The following is an 18,282-nucleotide window of genomic DNA, read 5'->3' as shown; positions in this document are numbered from 1 at the left end:
ACTTCTCCCCTTCCAATTTAACTGCCCTTTATTTCTTTCTCTTTTCCGATTGCTCTAGCTAGAACTTCCAGTACTATGTTGAATAACAGTGGTAAAAGTGGGCATCCTTGTCATGTTAGAGGAATGGTGTTCAGTTTTTCCCCATTCAGCATGATACTAACTTTGGATGTGTCATATATGGCTTTTATTGTGTTGAGGTAAGTTTCTTCTATACTCAGTTTTTTTAGAGTTTTTATCATGAAGGGACTTTGAATTTTATTGAATGCTTTTTCAGCATCAATTGATATGATCATATGGTTTTTTTCATTCATTCTGTTGATATGATGAATCACATTGATTGATTTGCGTATGTTGAACGATCCTTCAGTCTCTCAGATAAATCCCACTTGGTCATGATGAATGATCTTTTTAATGTGTTGTTGATTTTGGTTTGCTAGTATTTTGTGGAGGATTTTTGCCTTAATGTTCATCAGAGATATTAGCCTGTAGTTTCCTTTTTCTGATGTGTATTTGTCTGGTTTTGGTATAAAGGTAATACAGGGCTTTTATTCCCTTCTCTTCTATGCTTTTTAGAATAGTTTGAGTAGGATTGGTATTAGTTCCTTAAATGTTTGGTAAAATTCGGCATTGATGCCATTGGGTCCTAGGCTTTTCTTTGCTAGGCGACTTTTTATTACAACTTTAGTCTCATTACTTGTTATTGGTCTGTTCAGGTTCAAGATTTCTTTATGGATTAATCTTGGTAAGTTGTATGTGTTTAGGAATGTATTAATTTCTTCTAGGTTTTCCAATTTATTGGCATATGGTTGCTCATAGACATTTCTCATGATCCTTTGAATTTCTGTAGCATCAGTTGTAATGTCTCTTTTTTTTAGCTCTGATTTTATTTGGGTTTTCTCTCTTTTCTTGGTTGGGCTAAAGGGTTGTCTATTTTCTTATCTTTTCAAAACCAAACTTTTCATTTCATTGATCTTTTATTTTTTTAATTTTAAATTTCATTTATTTCTGCTGTGATCTTTCTTTCTTTCTTCTACTAATTTTGGGTTTGGTTTGCTCTTGATTTTCCAGTTCTTTAAGATGCATCCTTAGATTGTTTATTTGAAGTCTCACTCTTTTGATGTAGGCACTTATAGCTATGAATTTTCCTCTTAGTATTGTTTTCACTGTAGCTCATAGGTTTTGGTATGTTTTGTTTTCATTATCATTTGTTTCAATAAATTTTTAAATTTCCTTCTTAATTACTTCATTGACCTACTGGTCATTCAGGAGCATATTGTTTTTTTCCATGCATTTGTGTAATATCCAGAGTTCCTCTTGTTATTGACTTATAGTTTTATTCCATTGTGGCCTAAAAAGGTAGTTGATATAATTTCAATTTTTTTGAATTTCTTAAAAGTTGTTTTATGGCCTAATGTATGGTCTATACTTAAACATGGTCCATGTGCTGAGTAGAAGAATGTCTTTTTTGCAGTCATTGGATGAAAATTTCTGCAAATATTATTAGGTTCACTTAATCTGCAGTGCAGATTAAGTTCAATGTTTCTTTGTTGATTTTCTGTCTGGATGATGCGTCCAATGCTGAAAGTGTTGCATTTTCCATCTATTATTGTATTGGGGTCTATCTCTCTCTTTACCTCTAATAATGTTTGCTTTATGTGTCTGGGTGCTCCAGTTTTGAGTGCCTATATATTTATAATTGTTATATGTGCTTGCTGAATCAACCTTTATAAAATTATGTAATAACCTTCTTTGTCTCTTTTCATGGTATTTGTCTTGATATCTATTTTATCTGATGTAAGTATAGCTACTCTTTCTTTTTTCTTGGTTTCCACTTTCATGGAATATCTTTTCCTACCCCTTTATTTTCAGTCTATGTGTGTTTTTATAGGCAGTGTGTTTCTTGGAGGCAACATGTTAAATCTCTTTTTTTATTCATTCAATCACTCTTTCTGTTTTGACTGGAGAGTTTAGTCCGTTTACATTCAATGTTATTATTTGTAAGTAAGGACTTACTCCTGTCATTTTGTTATTTGTTTTCTAGTTGTGTTGTGATCTTCTCTTTCTTCTTTCCTTTCTTCTGGTCTTTCTTTTAGTGAAAGTGATTTTCTCTGGTGGTATGTTTTAATTTCTTGAATTTTACTTTTTGTGTATCCGTTTTAAGTTTTGTGATTTGAGGTTACTACAAGGCTTGCAAGTAACATCTTATAACCCATTATTTTAAACTGATGACAACTTAACTTTGATTGCAAAAAGAAACAAACAATTAAGCAAAAAGGAACAGTAATAAAATTCTACACTTTATCTCCCAGTCCGCTAAGTTTTTGTTGTTTCTATTTATATCTTATTATATTGTCTAAGCTCACTTATTCTTTCTTCTGCTTGATCCATTCTTCTGTTAAGAGACTTTGAGGCATTCTTCATTATGTCAAATGCATTTTCAACTCCAGAATTTCTACTTTTTTGTTTTTAATTCTTTCAACCTCTTTGCTAAATTTAGCTGATAGGATTCTGAATTTCTTCTCTGTGTTATCTTGAATGTCACTGAGCTTCCTCAAAATGGTTATTTTGAATTCCCTGTCTGAAAGGTCACATTTTTCTGTGTCTCCAGGATTAGTTGATGGTGCTTTATTTGGTTCGTTGGGTGAACTCATGTTTTCCTGGATGGTCTTGATGCTTGTAACTTGTTCATCAATGTCTGGGCATTGAAGAGTTAAGTACTTATTCTAATCTTTGCAGTCTGGGCTTATTTGTACCTGTCCTTCTTGAGAAAGCTTTCCAAGTGTTCAAAGGGAATTGAGTGTTGTGATCTAAGTCTTTGGTCACTGCACCTGTGTCTGCATTAGGGGGCACTCCAAGCCCAGTCATGCTGACTCTTGCAGCCTTGTAGAAGTACCACCTTGGTGGTCTTAGGTAAGAGCCAGGAGAATTCCTTGGATTACCAGGCACAGTCTCTGGTTCTCTTCCCTTTCTTTCCTGTATACCAACAGAGTTTCTCTCCTTGTGCTAAGCTGCCTGGAGTTGGGGAAGGGGTGACACAAACACTCTCATGACCACCTCCCCTGAAATTGTGCTGGATTACGCTTGAAACCAACACAGCACTGGACCTCGTCCAAGACCTATGATAACTATTGCCTGGTTACTGCTGATGTTTATTCAAGGCTCAAGAGCTCTTTAGTCAACAGGTGGTGAATTCTTCCAAGCTTATACCTTTCCCTTTAGGGCAGCAGGTTCCCTTCTGGCCCAGGTTGGGTCTAGGAATTCTGTCCAGGAACTGTGTCCTGGAATTGGGAATTGTAGGGATCTATTTAATCTATTCCCTTTCTTCCTAAAGCAGGAGTCTCGCTCGTGGCCACCCTACCCCAAGCCTGTGAGAAGTACTGCCTGGCTACTGCTGATGTTTATTTTTGGCCCAAGGGCTTTTGAATTAGCCGGTGGTGAATCCTGCCAGGCTTAGGTCTCTCCCTTCAGGGCTGCAGGTTCTCTTCTGACCCAGGGCATGCCTAGCAATGTTGTCCAGGGGCTAAGGCCTAGATGTGGAGATGTTTGGATTCTCCTTGATGCTTAATTTTACTGCAGCTAAACTGTACCCAACTTGCAAGACAAAGACTTTTTAACTCTTCTCCCATCCTCTCCTGAAGGAAGGAGTCTCTCCTGGAGCTGTGAGCTGCCCTGCCTGGAGTTGGGGGAGGGGTGACACAAGCATTCCTTGGCTGCCCTGGCTGGTGTCTCACCAGGTCATATGCACTCCAGGGATTTTAGTTCTTGTGGCCTAGATTGCCTTTCAAGTTTATTTTGAACCCCAGAGCACTTTAGCCTGCAGTGGTTGGTCTAACCAGCACTGAGGTTCCTACTGCTGAGGTGGATGATTCCCTTCTAGCAAGGGCTGGTCTAAATGCTCCCTGCATGGTGCCAGCTGAATTCTTCCCTGTGTTGCTTTGCTCTGTGACTGCAGAGCACTGACTTCCACTGCAAAGTCTATAGTCACTGTGCTCTGCCTCCCCTAAGCACACAGATTCTCTCTCTGCACCACATGGTAATTGAAGACTGTGTTTCCTACCTTCTCAGTGCCTCTTTCCTCGGTATGGTGTTAAAACCAGGAATGGTGATTGCTCACCTGATTTTTTTTTTGTTCTTATGAAGGTGTTTTCTTGTGGATAGTTGTTAATTTGGTATTCCTTCGGGGGGCAAAATCACTTCAGGGTTCTATTCTGCCATCTTGCTCCACCTCCCTATGTCATTGCTGCTTTTAAAAAATCTTTCTCTGTGGTTATAATTTGCAGTCCTGTGGGTGAACTACTGAGGTAGAGGATGAAGTATGTACAAAAAGATCAGTGACCGAGACTATCATAAAACATTAGAGGAAAACACACTAAAAGGTTACATTTTGTGTAGATGGAGAGGAGCCTTACCCTATGTTGCCACCATTTCTGCCTACAACAGAAGTGTTCTCCCAGCATCTCCATTCCAGCCTCCAGAAGTCCCACTCCTCATGTTGTACCCTGGCCACCTACTAGTACTCTTCCAGATACTATTACCTCTAGTCCGACCTTAGAAAACTCCTGTGACTTCCTGGACCTATAATGGGTGGAAGGTCAAGAAAGGCCCTGATAGTAGGGTCAGGGCTTCAAGAAGAAAGACGTTCCCACCAACACAAAGGACATGACCACAGTGCAGCTAGTACTGAGCTACGCTAGGAGCTAGAATAATAGCTTTGGGACAGTGAGGACAGGGCGCTGTGTTAGTAAATAGTCTGGCTTTCATTTTCTGGTCAACTAGGCTTTCACCAATAATTTTGTCACCTCTTTACCTTGGTAATCTTTCTCCAGGACTTGGAGAACTTCATTGCCAAGTTTGGGGACTCTGGTTTTGTCCTTGTGACCTTGGGCTCCATGGTGAACACCTGTCAGAATCCGGAAATCTTCAAGGAGATGAACAATGCCTTTGCCCACCTACCCCAAGGGGTGATATGGAAGTGTCAGTGTTCTCATTGGCCCAAAGATGTCCACCTGGCTGCAAATGTGAAAATTGTGGACTGGCTTCCTCAGAGTGACCTCCTGGGTAAGGTCTGCCCAGGACTGCTCCTCTCCTTCCACTGACCTGTCTTTGGGGCTCATCACGTCTCTGACCTTTAGCTGGACATTTGTACCCACTGGTGAATGGTACAGGTAAGGCTCAGTGGACAGAAAAGTAGCAGCCAGCTGGAGTTCTTGGGAAACAAGGCTATACTTCCAATGGGATCAGATGCCAAAGCAACCAACTTTCCTTCATTCTTTTCTATCCCAGACCTGATGTCTGCAGCCCTATGTGATATTCCTGTCAAGTCTCTTTAACCCTACTGCATTTGGTCTTGGACAAGGTCACCCAAACAAAATTAAAGACAACCTATCAACTCTGAATGTATATACTAGGGGTTGGGAGAGGTGCCACAAACTTTAGTGATTTTGTGAGCACCAGTTCGGCCACATGGACTTACACAAACACACATCCACACATAAATATGGACACATCCTCTTAATTTACGTCACTTGTCAGAGCAACTTCTACCATCACAAGATTAATGCCAGTGATGTATTTAGGATGTGCCAACATACCTGTGTGCCAAGCTTAGCAACTTCACAGTTGGTAATTTGGTCTACCGAGTTGTCTGGGACCAGAGAGCTCCCTCACCCCCAACAGGTTTTCTCTGTGTCCAGTGCTGCCATAGACACTGACTAGAGCAGAGATTCACAACCAAGATTATGGCTCAAAAGAATCTGGGCAATTTAAGAAGTAGATTCCTGGTCCTACTTCTGTGAATATATTTTTTAAAATTCTGGGGTAGGGCATATGCCTCCCATTTCAAAGAATAGACAGGGAGTCTGATGCACATTGCAGTTGAGTGACCCAGGTTGAGATGTGCTTGTCATTATCAACAATCACTTTAGTTAGCTCTAGGTAATGCTGGCATGGAAAGACAGGAACTGGAAATACAGAGGTGAAGGATCCAGTCTACTTTCAAGGCACTTCTCTTATAATTGAGGACACCATACAGTCAATACAAGTTTTATGAGTGACACATGAGTTGTGATGTCAACAAATATGTCAGGAATACCAGAAAAAGGAAATTAGCTGTCAGTGGATAAAAGAGGGCTCAATATAGACAGAGGAGGTAGAAACAGAGAGACACACAGAATACAGATGAGAGAAGCAAAGAGAGGCACAGGGAGGACAGAGAGAAGGAAGAATGGATGGACAGATAGAGATGTATGCCTTGCTTAGCACTCTTCTCTACAGAATTCACTCAGTTCTAAGCCTTGGCTGAGTTTCTGGCTGACGGAAGATGTTTCCATACAAGAGCAACGCTTGGAATCTTGTATCTTGGAACTGTAACCTTGGATGTGTCCCAAGCACAGTCATTAGATACAATGTCTCCAACATACCACTAGATCCCCTTGGCACTTTCTTATCCCCTTCATCTCGGCCTGATGTTTCGAAATTTTCATCCTGAAGTGTCCCACCCTCTTTCTTATTTACAACAGCTCACCCAAGCATCCGTCTGTTTGTCACCCACGGCGGGCAGAATAGCATAATGGAGGCCATCCAGCATGGTGTGCCCATGGTGGGGATCCCTCTCTTTGGAGACCAGCCTGAAAACATGGTCCGAGTAGAAGCCAAAAAGTTTGGTGTCTCTATTCAGTTAAAGAAGCTTAAAGCAGAGACGTTGGCTCTTAAGATGAAACAAATCATAGAAGACAAGAGGTATGCAGCTCCCTGGGGTTGTGGTCATAATGATGAATGAAGGCAAAAACACTAAGGGTACTATGGGAATCTGGTTTTTTGGTTTTGTTTTGTTTTGCTTTAGATTAAAACTGTATTTTCTAGGACATGGGATAATATGTGTGTGATGCCAACAGCTGACCTGTGTCCTCTGAGAGCAAGACTAGAGCATTTAAGTTAGATGCTAAGAATCATTTCCTACCTTTTCATTTTGGGGAACCTGGACTATGTACAGGGGGTCTCTGTGAGCTATGTTTCAGATCAATTGGAATTCAGGTCAGCGGGATTCCAACTGAGGCAGGAGATTGCCTTTCTGTTACCCAAATACTCCACACTCTTCTCCCCCTTGGCCTTTTGTTTGTGGTGCTCCCTCTTCACATACTGGCTCCTTTGTCACATTCCGGTCTCATCTCCAACTCATTTCTTCTTAGAGTTCGCCTCTGACAGTCCTGAGTAACCTCTTCTCCCACCTACCCCAGTTATATCATTTCCTTCTTAACACTTCTTAAGGTCTGTAATTACCTCATTTATTTATGTGTTTGTTTATTTAGAGTCTCTGTATGTTGTCCAGGCTGGTCTCAAACTCCTGGGCTCAGATGATCCTCCTGCTTCAGCCTCCCGAGTAGCTGGGATTACATAAGCCACCATGCGCAGCTTATGTTTTCATTTATTATTTGTCCCCCTCGCCTTCCAACCAGAGAGTGGAGAGTTAGCTTAATGAGGACAGCAGCATGTGTCTCTTGTTTTCTGCTATCTTCTTAGTGCCTCGCACAGGGTCTGCCACAAAGTAAATGGTTAATGAATTTTAGTTGTGAGGCAATAGAAGGGACCCAGTGACCTCCAAGGTAACTAACTGCATATCCAGCACAGTGATCTCATGTGAAGAGAAAATTACACCTCATGTAATAAGTAAAAAGAACTGAATAATTTATTAGAGTTTCAAGGGCACAAACCAAAATCGGACCTCAAGGCTTAGCATGTACTAGGAGACACTCAGCAGTTCTAGCTAGATGACTTAACCACATAGCTCATGATTCTTAGCCTTGGAAGAGTCATTAAATTCCATGGGTTGATAAACTCCAGATCAATTGTATATATTTGCAATTTCATGTATTGCAGTTGGTCATTTTCTGAAAAATGTGTTTGTAGCTTTCATTGGATTTTTCAATGACCTAGACCCAAAACGACCATTCTGAGCTGGGATGGTCCTCAGACATTGTACATAAGCAGGGCCAGCTTCACAATTTGTAGGACCTGGTGTAAAATAAAAGCGTGGAGCCTCTTATTATAAAGTTTGAGAACTTCCACATGGTGAAACCAAGTACAGGATGCTACTAATTATGTGGTACAAATATGCAGCCTGCAGCCTGGGAAGCCAGCCCTGGTCAACATGACGTTCTGATGGTGCAGGAATGTGTAGGCTTTAGCCTGTGCCTAACATTCCCCAGAGTGAGATTTGTCACCCCATCTAGAGACTGGCACAATGGAGGTGCTCCATGTATATGTATAATAATTACATCATATATAATTTTCCTAGGGTACATCATAAGCCTCCTTGGAGTAGGGACTAGTCTTTGTGGACTTAGTCACTTTTTTGAAGTTTAAGACTTTTAGCATTATACATGGATTTTTGCATGTAGGTGTCATGATTAAACTTCAAGGGGAACCAGGTAGATTACTGCAAAGCCAACAAAATTTCCTTGAAACTCAGTCTTTGGTGCATCATATAGAATGGATCACACATTCCAACTCTTGTGAGGTCACATTAGTAATGCCGCCTCTCTATCTCTCTCAACAGATACAAGTCCGCGGCCGTGGCTGCCAGCGTCATCCTGCGCTCCCACCCGCTCAGCCCCACGCAGCGGCTGGTGGGCTGGATTGACCACGTCCTCCAGACAGGGGGGGCAACGCACCTCAAGCCCTATGTCTTCCAGCAGCCCTGGCATGAGCAGTACCTGCTCGACGTTTTTGTGTTTCTGCTGGGGCTCACTCTGGGGACTCTATGGCTTTGTGGGAAGCTGCTGGGCATGGCTGTCTGGTGGCTTTGTGGGGCCAGAAAGGTGAAGGAGACCTAAGGCCAGGTGCAGCCTTGGCGGGGTCTGTTTGGTGGGTGATGTCACCATTTCTAGGGGGCTTCCCACTAGTTCTGGCAGCCCCGGTCTCTAGTCCTTCTAGTTATCTCCTGTTTTCTTGAAGAACAGGAAAAATGGCCCCAAATCATCCTCTCCACTTGCTTATTTTGCTACAAATTCATCCTTACTAGCTCCTGCCTGCTGGCAGAATTCTTTCCAGTCCTCTTGTCCTCCTTTGTTTGCCATAAGCAAGGGCTGTGCTCTGATTCTGTCTCTGAGTGACTTGGACCACTGACCCTCAGATTTCCAGCCTTAAAATCCACCTTCCTTCTCATGCGCCTCTCCGAATCACACCCGACCGTTCCAGCCTCCATGTCCAGATCTTGTCAGCCTCTTTCCGTCACTCCTGCCCCTACCATCTATCATGGAATAACATCCAAGAAAGACATCTTGCATATTCTTTCAGTTTCTGTTTTGTTCTCCTGCATATTCTCTTCAATGCTCAGGAAGCTGCCCTGGGCTTGAGAGTTCAGGGCCGGACACAGGCTCGCAGGTCTCCACATTGGGTCCCTGTCTCTGGTGCCCACGGTGAGCTCCTTCTTTGCTGATCAGGCATGGAGACTGTAGGTTTCCAGATTTCCTGAAAAATAAAAGTTTACAGCATTATCTCTCCACAACCTCACTAAACGATTGGCCAAGAGATTTCTGTCCTAGTTGCCCAGAATTCTGTCATCTGGCTACTCAAGGCTATCAGGGAATGGGGTAAGTCTGCACTGGCAGCTGGCCAGGATGAAGGCAGTGGGAAGTGGGTGGAGGGTTAGACAACCTGTAGGGTCTGAAGAAAGGGAAAAGTGGCCAAAAATCCTTCAGAATGCTTGACCTGTTGAACCAGAATATTTTGCTATTTAGTCTTGGCCTATATTCATGCAACCCAAGCAGCAAGCGATCATGGGCATGCTGATAAAGAAACACTTCTGTTTCCTGATTACAGTCTCTGGCTGGACCTGAGGAAGCACTGAATTGGCTTCAATGACTTTCTAAGTGTTTTGGGGATGCCGAGGTAGGCAGCCAGAACAGATGATTTCAATCATAGAGCCACAGGTCCATGTAGATGAGAAGGGGGAATGCAATTGTAGCTGTGTTTCCAAGGACAGGACTGCGTGTTGTTCCTTGAGGGACCATTACCACAAACCAGTGGGCACTAAACCTTAAGTAATATAAGAAGAGTAAAGGACACCCTATTTAGTGTTCTGCAGAAAATACGATTTGCAAATGACTCTTTTCAGTCAGTGTGGCTCTGAAGTCCTCAGTGCAAAGGATTTCTTTTTTTTTTTTGAGGTGGAGTTTCTCTTTTGTTGTCCAGGCTGGAGTGGAGTGCAATGGCATGATCTTGGCTCACCACAACCTCTGCCTCCCGGGTTCAAGCTATTCTCCTGTCTCAGCCTCCTGAGTAGCTGGGATTACAAGCATGCGCCACCACACCCGGCTAATTTTGTATTTTTAGTAGAGACGGGGTTTCTCCATGTTGGTCAGGCTGGTCTCGAGCTTCCTACCTCAGGTGATCCACCTCCCTTGACCTCCCAAACTACTGGGATTACAGGTGTGAGCCACCATGCCTGGCTGGTGCAAAGGGTTTTGTACTAATGAGTAGGAGGTATGTATCCACATCAAAGTGTCCCCACATGTACGGGAGAATGGAGACTTTAGGCTTACTAATAGGTGATAGAATTAATCTTAGCATTCGTGTTTACTGTTTCCTTGTGAAGCCTACCCACTCTTTGCTAACCTCCTCCCTTTTGACTGGCATTACGTTTTAGAAAATGTGTAGGTTGGTATCAGAGTGGAGGAAAGAGCACACCATGGGGACTTTTCCCTTCTGGGGCCTCCACAATCTGCATATAATGAAATGCTGCATGTGTGATAAAGATAAACAAGAAGAGCACATAACACTCACAGAACCCATAGCTTCCCAGGAAATGAAACGCTAGATTGTAGCAGAGCTATCTCCTGAAATCCTGCTGCCGGTTTTTATGGAGTGCTAATGAGTCTGTAAATATTGTGCTTGTGAAGCAGGCTCACTGTATACTGATTCCCAGTTTTTCTGAGTATAGTGAGACAGATCATTTCTTCCCATATGAGTTAGATGAAGTGGGCCTATTATTTATAGATTGGCAGCAAGGGACAACAGAAGTCTAGGATTCATTGCCAGTTGATCCCCCAAGGCTCAAGGACTTCCCCAGGGTGGATGGCATCTCACCTGCCTGTGCCCCACTTGCACCACAGCTGAGGAACACTGGGAAGCAGCCCACCCTGGTTTTGTACCTCAGGGACAGCATGACATACTGGGCTACAGTGTTGAAAGACCTCCTGTTTTGGGGGGACTGGAACAGAGCCCTGGCTGTTTCAGCCAGACTTTCCCTATATCCAGATGTTGCTGATCCAGCACAATCTACATTATTCCTGTGACCTGCAAACCATAGCTACAATACTTTTTACCATGCCCAAGGTGACTACTACCACAAGGAGGATGAGCAGGCCTGCCCAGGGCAGTAACCTAAGTAACCTAGCCTGGGATCCCCGGGATCTAAGTTAGAAGTTGCTACAGGGCTCAGAGAAGATTCTTTCAGTGGCCCCACTGTCTGCAATCAGATCTTCTCTACCTGTGTTTCAGCAATACCTGAGTTGTTTATCCAGTTACAGCAGGAGGTATAGGCAATTGCATACACTCTTCCCAGTTGGGCTAAAAGGCGGTCTAGAGCGATTCTGTTGTCTAAAATAATCTTCCCAAGAGAGTTGAGGGATGTCTGCTGGGCTACCAAAGCAGTGGCAGTGAAGGAAGAAATATCTGCCATGGTCAGGGACAGGCTTATGATTATTTCTTTAGGAGTGCTGACTCCTATCCATGCTATTAAAGATCTCATAAAGAATGTAAACCCAGAGTCACTTATACCTTCTGATATATCTCTAGTTGGCCGGGTGTACAGCTTTAGGCTGCTGGCCCAATGATGAATCTCATTCCCAGGAGTGGTATATAGGGGCACCCCCAGCATGCAGGACCCAGCCATCCACTGGATTTCCAGGCACAGACATTGCTCATCCCATTTTTGGGTCACCCTCAGACTGCCCATAAAGAAATATGTAGCTGTCAGTTGTACATAGCACCCTTTATCCCATTTTATTGTTCAGTGGCCTACTCGTGGGTATGGAGGCACAGCCATTTGCAGCTAAGTCATAGTTGCATGAGCTCAGTTTCACCCCTACACTATTGTTTATAATGTCCCTTCCGAAAGGGCCAGCATTAGTGCAGTCCTTGTTTTCGTCATTGCCACTGGGAAACTTATCTTTCATGTAATCAGATAAAAGTAGTGTGTCAGGCCGGGCACGGTGGTTCACGCCTGTAATCTCAGCACTTTGGGAGGCTGAGGTGTGTGGATCACCAGAGGTCAGGAGTTCAAAACCAGCCTGGCCAATGTGGTGAAATCCCATCTCTACTAAAAATACAAAATTAGCCAGGCATGGTGGCGGGTGCCTGTAATCCCAGCTACTTGCGAGGCTGAGGCAGGAGAATCACCTGAACCCAGGAGGCAGAGGTTGCAGTGAGTTGAGATCACACCACTGCACTCCAGCCTGGGTCACAGAGCAAGACTCCATCTAAATGAAAAGGAAGAAAAGAAAGAAAAGAAAAGAAAAAAAGAAAATAGTATGTTAAACTATTAGCCCACCAAGGTTTTACTAATTGTGGTCATGACATTTTGCCACCTTAGGCCAATTAAGTTAAAACAGGGCACCTCTGGTTCCCTTTCATGGCAGGATGAGAGGGCCACTGTGGTCTGTGACAGAATAAGGTCCAGGGTGGCCGATCCAACACTTCATCAGTTGACCCATTGTATTAGGCCATTCCTGCATCACTATGAAGGAATACCTGAGACTGGGTAACTTATAAGAAAAAAATGTAATTGGCTCATGATTCTGCAGGTTTTACAGGAAACATGGCATCAATATCTGCTTCTGGGGAGGCCTCAGGAAGCTTTCACTCAGGGCAGAAGTTGAAGCGACAGCAGGCACTTCACATAGCAAAAGCAGGAGTGAGAGGGTTGGAGGGAGGTGCCACACTCGACAACAACCAGATCTTGTGAGAACTCACTCACTATCGCGAGGCCAGCACCAAGCCTTGAGGGATCTTCCCCCAACATCCAAACACCTCCCACTGGGTGGCACCTCCAACACTGGGGATTACATTTTAACATAAGATTTGGTGGGGACACAGATCCAACCCATATCACCCATGGTGACCACAGCTTGGGAGGACCTAAAGAAGGCATTGTGCTTCCAGGCCCCTGCTGCCATGTCCTTGTGGAGAAAACAGAATGACAGGTTGGTGCCCCACCCCCACACCTTCTGGAGTATCTTGTGTTCCCTAACTATTGGATAGGAGTTGGGCTCAGTTGGTGCGGCACCCAGTCCAGAGGCTACTACCTCTTTGGCACCCACTGCCCTTGTTGCATAACCCAGACCTGTCAGCCTCTGTTTTCCAGTCCAGAAAGGGAGGAAACATCCTGTAAAAACTTGACATGTCTGAAAACGCCACTCACCCAACTGGAAAGATCAGATGTCCCTGGAGCCAAGAGAGGGACCTGTGCATGGTGGTATTCGTTGGTCCTGTCCATTACTCTATGAGACTCCATATAGGGGAATTAACAGGGGGAAGCATCACCACCAGCTTAGATTTTGTGAGCCCTGTCTGGGGTACTGTGGAGGCCCAAACCACAAGCCACCCCTGGGAGGCGAATTCTAAAGGGAGAAAGGAAAAAGAACGGTTGAGAATACTGTGATTGAGATTTCACAGGTGTAGCCTAATCAAGCAGCTGCGTGATCCACCTCCACACTCACCAAGCCCAATGTTTCCTGACATGCTCTCAGGGCTGTGCTTCCCTGGCACTGGAGAGCAGTGTTTAGTGTCCTTATTGCCCTAGTTGGATAGGGGTACTATCCCACTAGCAGACCATTCCTTGGTCAGAGTGAAGTCCTGCAGTGTATCCAAAAAGATGATATAAATTCTTTTCATGGGTTGCCATGGTAGTCCCAGCATCCACGCAAGTGACAGATATTTCTCCCTTTTAGGCAGCGAGTGGTTGTAGTCTTTGTTCCCACACAGAGGTCCTTTAATAGTTCAGTCACTCGGTTGCCATTTTCGTGACCTGAGAGTGAACAGCCCATCAGTCAAAAAGTATGTATTAAGATATGGTAGCAGGGGTGGCTGGCATGGCCATCACCACTGTGTGAAGTTGGCCCATTGGGCAGAACATCTACGTCCAGTAAAAGTCAAGAGATGGCCATTCACTGGCTGGCCATCTGTAAATTACATCTGGGAAACCACAAGAGACCCCATCGGTTTGTAGTTTCCCAGAGCCATCTGTAAACCAAGAAATGCCAAGTGGCCTTGGCATTCAGCCTGCAACAGTCCATTGTTAGTCTTCATGCCCTGAAGGCCTTTTTGACCAGTCAAACTGGGCTGTTACATTGCAATAGGATGTTGTGTACCAAATCCAGAATTAACAAAGCAATGTGCAATTCTGCACTCAGTATGCAGTACGGCTTTTGTTGAATAACCCACTGGAACTTGGGTAGCTTAGGTGACAGGCAGGAGTGGATATGTCCCATTGTTATGGCTCAAATTCTTGGCTGTGAGGGGCAGAGCTTCTCAGGCAGCCGTGATGTTCTGTACCAGAGCAGCCAACATGTCAGTGCCTATAATAATGCACTCAGGGGTAGGAACTGCAGTCACTGCCACACAAAATGGCACAAAAAGCCTTATCCAAAGCAGATAAACACCTTCAGTCACTGTGTTCGTCTTAAAACTTCCTGATGTCATCAGTTTAATTTTTTCTCTCTTTCCTCCTTTTCGCTTGACAGCAGTATAGAACCACTAGTCTCTGGTGGACACCTGGAGACCTTAACCTTACCCCTAACTGCACCATCCAGCCAGACATTTGGGTCTGCATTATCCCTTCTTCAAATACCCACACTAACCATGCTGTGCAAGACTTCCCTGGGCTTTCTCCGTATCTGCCCTTTGAAAAGAAAGTCTCCCTCCTAGTCAGGTCCCACATTTCATGTTGGTTCTCACTCAGAGACCTCAGGGATCATCTGAGACTGTCTTTCCTGTTCCCTCTCAAGTGCCTCAGGCTGCTGCTGAGTTCCCACTCCTGGAAGTTTCTGGCCCCAGGAATGAGCGATTACATAAGTACCCCCAAACCAGAGGAATATGAGCTGCGGTCACATTTCCACATCCCTTTCTGCTGCCTATGTTCATGCAGCCAGCTCGTTCACATCTTTGTGGGTGACCTTTGTTCCACTTCTCACTGTTCTGTCCCCAGAAAACATCCAGATGCATGTTCAGACCCTGCAACCCGGACTGGCCTTTCCACCATGTGTTAGAAACTGGGGGGTATCACCCCTCCTGTTTCACTAATAAGCCATGCTTCTGTCAGACCGAACCGTGCTTGCTGTGCCAATTTTGTTAAACAGGTTCACTGTGCACTGGTTAGTAACTTATCTGAGTCCAGTGAGACAGAACCCAGCGTTCACCTCCAACAAGTGACATGAAGTGGGTTTATTACTTACAGATAGGCAGCAAGGAGGCCTAGATTCATTGGGAGCTGATTCTCCAAAGCTCAGGAAAGCTGCCCAGTGTTGATGGAATCTCCATTTAGTGTGCCACACTTGCACAGCAGATGAGTGACCCCAGAAAGCAGCCCAGCCTGGGTTTTATACCTGAAGGCAACGTGACACACTGGGCTAAAGCACTGAAGGACATCCTGTTCTAGAGGTGGGGGCATGGGAACAGAGCCTGGGCTGTCCCAGCCAGTTCCTCCCTGTCTCAAGATGTTGCATTCCCAGTATACTATTCTACAATTATTCTTGAGATCTACAGGAGAGACATGATAGGAGAACTGGATCAGCCCAAGGCCATCTGGAGAACTGTCCTGCAGTGTAGGAAAAGAGAAAAGGACCATGGATGGCCTACAGATGAGTTAAATGTATGCCCAGGAAGAGACAGTCTACATTGCATATGAAAATTCTGAGAAAAAGTCCTCGGAGATCCAAGCTTTGATGACAGGAAAAGGACATGAAAGCATTAGGGACGGTTGGTGACAGTCAAGAGAAATCTTCATTTCCGAGGGAGGAAAGGGTGAAAGAGAAGGGGGAGGCATTCTTTGGATACTGGATGATGAAGAAAAAATATGCAACAGGAGGGAATGTGTGGTTCTGCAGAGGACAGACAAGTAGGAAGTTGGACAATGCAACCTCCTAACCCCAATCACCAACTGCAAAATCCATGCATTAAGGAGATTGCAACTCACCATACTCCACCCTACCATATAGAAGAGTCTTAAAATTGAGGGAAAAGCATCATTGAAAATCCCAAGTGAAAAATGGGCAAGGAGCCAGGCTCCTTCCCACCACGTCTCAGAGCAAAGCAGCCACCAGAGCTTTGTGAGTCCTTGAATCCACAGGAATGCCCACCTCACCATCCACCATGTCCCAGAGCCTGCGGAGCCACTGGGGGCTCCCGGGGCCTCAGGCCTGGCTCGGTACAGGCCTCCTCCTTTCTTTGCCGTCCCAGGCTGGCACGAATGCCTTCCCTCCTCCAGGATGGTAGGCAGGGGTGCTTGGTTGTCACCTCATTCCTCTGATGGAGATGGGGAGTCAGGAATGTGAGGGTCACAGGGAGCTCCCCGGGCTCCCTGCTAACTTCTCCATAAAAAAGTTGTTGGTGTTCGCATGTTCTCACTCATAGGTGGGAATTGAACAATGAGAACACTTGGACACCGGAAGGGGAACATCACACACCAGGGCCTGCCATGGGGTGGTGGGAGGGGGAGGGATAGCATTAAGAGATATACCTAATGTAAATGACAAGTTAATGGGTGCAGCACACCAACATGGCACATGTATACATATGTAACAAACCTGCACATTGTGCACATGTACCCTAGAACTTAAAGTATAATTAAAAAAAAAAAAGTTGTTGGTGTTGAGCAAGACAAAATAACTGAACACTGGTGAGTCTGTTCTATTCCATTCTCTTCTGTTCTGTTTTAGGGGTATGTAAGGGTGGGAGAGGTGTGATCTTGCTATGGTGTGACTCTGACAAGAAAGCAGCCTACCAGACCCCGTTTCAGAATCTTGCTGGATTTTGCTTCCTCAGGCCGGACGCTGAACTCTGCTGGGCCTTATGATTGGGCTGAAGTAGGCATTTGGATGGTCCAATCAAGTCTGCTTTCCACAGCTTCCAAGTTCACTGAGCACAGAGACCATCTGTTTTCTGGACACTTTGTTTATCTAACTGCAATTATACTCTCCTTTGAGGATTCTCAACACCAGTGTTATTCAAATATCCCAATAGACTAACAAATGAGAAGAAACTTGAAAAAAATGGGCAAAATCTGAGAGCATAAAATTTACACACACACGTCTGTGCACACACATGCATCACCTAAGTGACCCTTAAACACATGAAAAGATGCTTGCCTTTGCTCACTTTCAGAGGAAGGCAAGTTAAAACTACATTATGATACCATTTCTCATTAGATTGGCAAACATTACAAAGATTTAGTAACACTCTGTGGTGAGGCTGTGAGGATACAGGCTCTGTCAGCTTTGCTGGTGGGGAAACAAAATGGTAGAACCTTATGGAGGAGGATTTGGCAATATTTAAGAAAACTACACAACACATGCATTTATCTTTTGACCTAGGATTCTCACATCTAGGAATTTTCCTTGAAGATTATCTCCAACAAGATCCAAATACATCTGCTTATTGCAGCATTATTTACCATACATTGAAAAATATTAGGAACATCCTAAATGCCCATATATAGGAGATTAGTTGAAGAAACCATGGCACAGCCACACAATGGAATACTATACAGCCATGTAAATGAATTAGAAAGATTTCTATAGAGCGAAGTGTTGTAGGTTCTAGGAGATGGTTTATTCTTTGAAAGAATTTATAATACCTTTTGTGTATCTGCTTATTTTTGCAAAAAGAAATAAGGAAGGATAAATTAGAAAAGAATGAGACTGATTATCTCCAGGGGCTGGGTGGAAACAGGGAAGGGATTGGGGAGGAAGTGACTTTTCCTTTCTAGATAGGTTTGACATCTAGAATTATATTATTATCTTACATAGTTTTAAACCTAAATTAAAGGACAGAGACTAAATGGAATCAACATAAAAATAAATTGGCTATATTTCAATAAATAAGATAACCATACTTAAAAAGGATAAGTAATATATGTAGATTTTGAATCTATTATCTATCATCTATCTGTCTGTCTGTCTGTCTGTCTATCTATCTATCATCTCTATCTCCCCAGTTTAAAGACAAAAACAAGTACAAATAAATTTTGAATTCTAACCAGTGTTGTAGTGTTGTTTAAATCATGAT

At 44.0% G+C, this 18,282-nt stretch overlaps 1 protein-coding gene and 1 long non-coding RNA gene across 2 annotated transcripts in view; one reads left to right on the top strand and one right to left on the bottom strand.

The window, feature by feature from the left end:
• Positions 1-9,510, top strand: part of UGT3A2 (UDP glycosyltransferase family 3 member A2) — a 30,483-nt gene extending 20,973 nt beyond the window's left edge. The window contains exons 5-7 of the mRNA XM_030813965.1: positions 4,827-5,058; positions 6,519-6,738; positions 8,555-9,510. Coding sequence (XP_030669825.1) covers positions 4,827-5,058; positions 6,519-6,738; positions 8,555-8,831 — 729 coding nt within the window. The 3' untranslated portion in view covers positions 8,832-9,510. The remainder of the gene's footprint in view (positions 1-4,826; positions 5,059-6,518; positions 6,739-8,554) is intronic.
• LOC115835445 lies at positions 9,380-16,465 on the bottom strand. The gene is made up of 3 exons (XR_004030415.1): positions 13,719-16,465; positions 13,421-13,619; positions 9,380-9,468 (listed from the first exon to the last, which is right to left on the bottom strand). It is a non-coding gene; the product is annotated as an uncharacterized LOC115835445 (long non-coding RNA).
• Between the last annotated feature and the right edge of the window lie 1,817 nt (positions 16,466-18,282).

This window comes from Nomascus leucogenys, chromosome 6 (genome assembly GCF_006542625.1).
Source record: "Nomascus leucogenys isolate Asia chromosome 6, Asia_NLE_v1, whole genome shotgun sequence".
NCBI classification, from domain to species: Eukaryota; Metazoa; Chordata; class Mammalia; order Primates; family Hylobatidae; genus Nomascus; species Nomascus leucogenys.
This window is presented reverse-complemented; position numbering and strand designations above follow the sequence as displayed.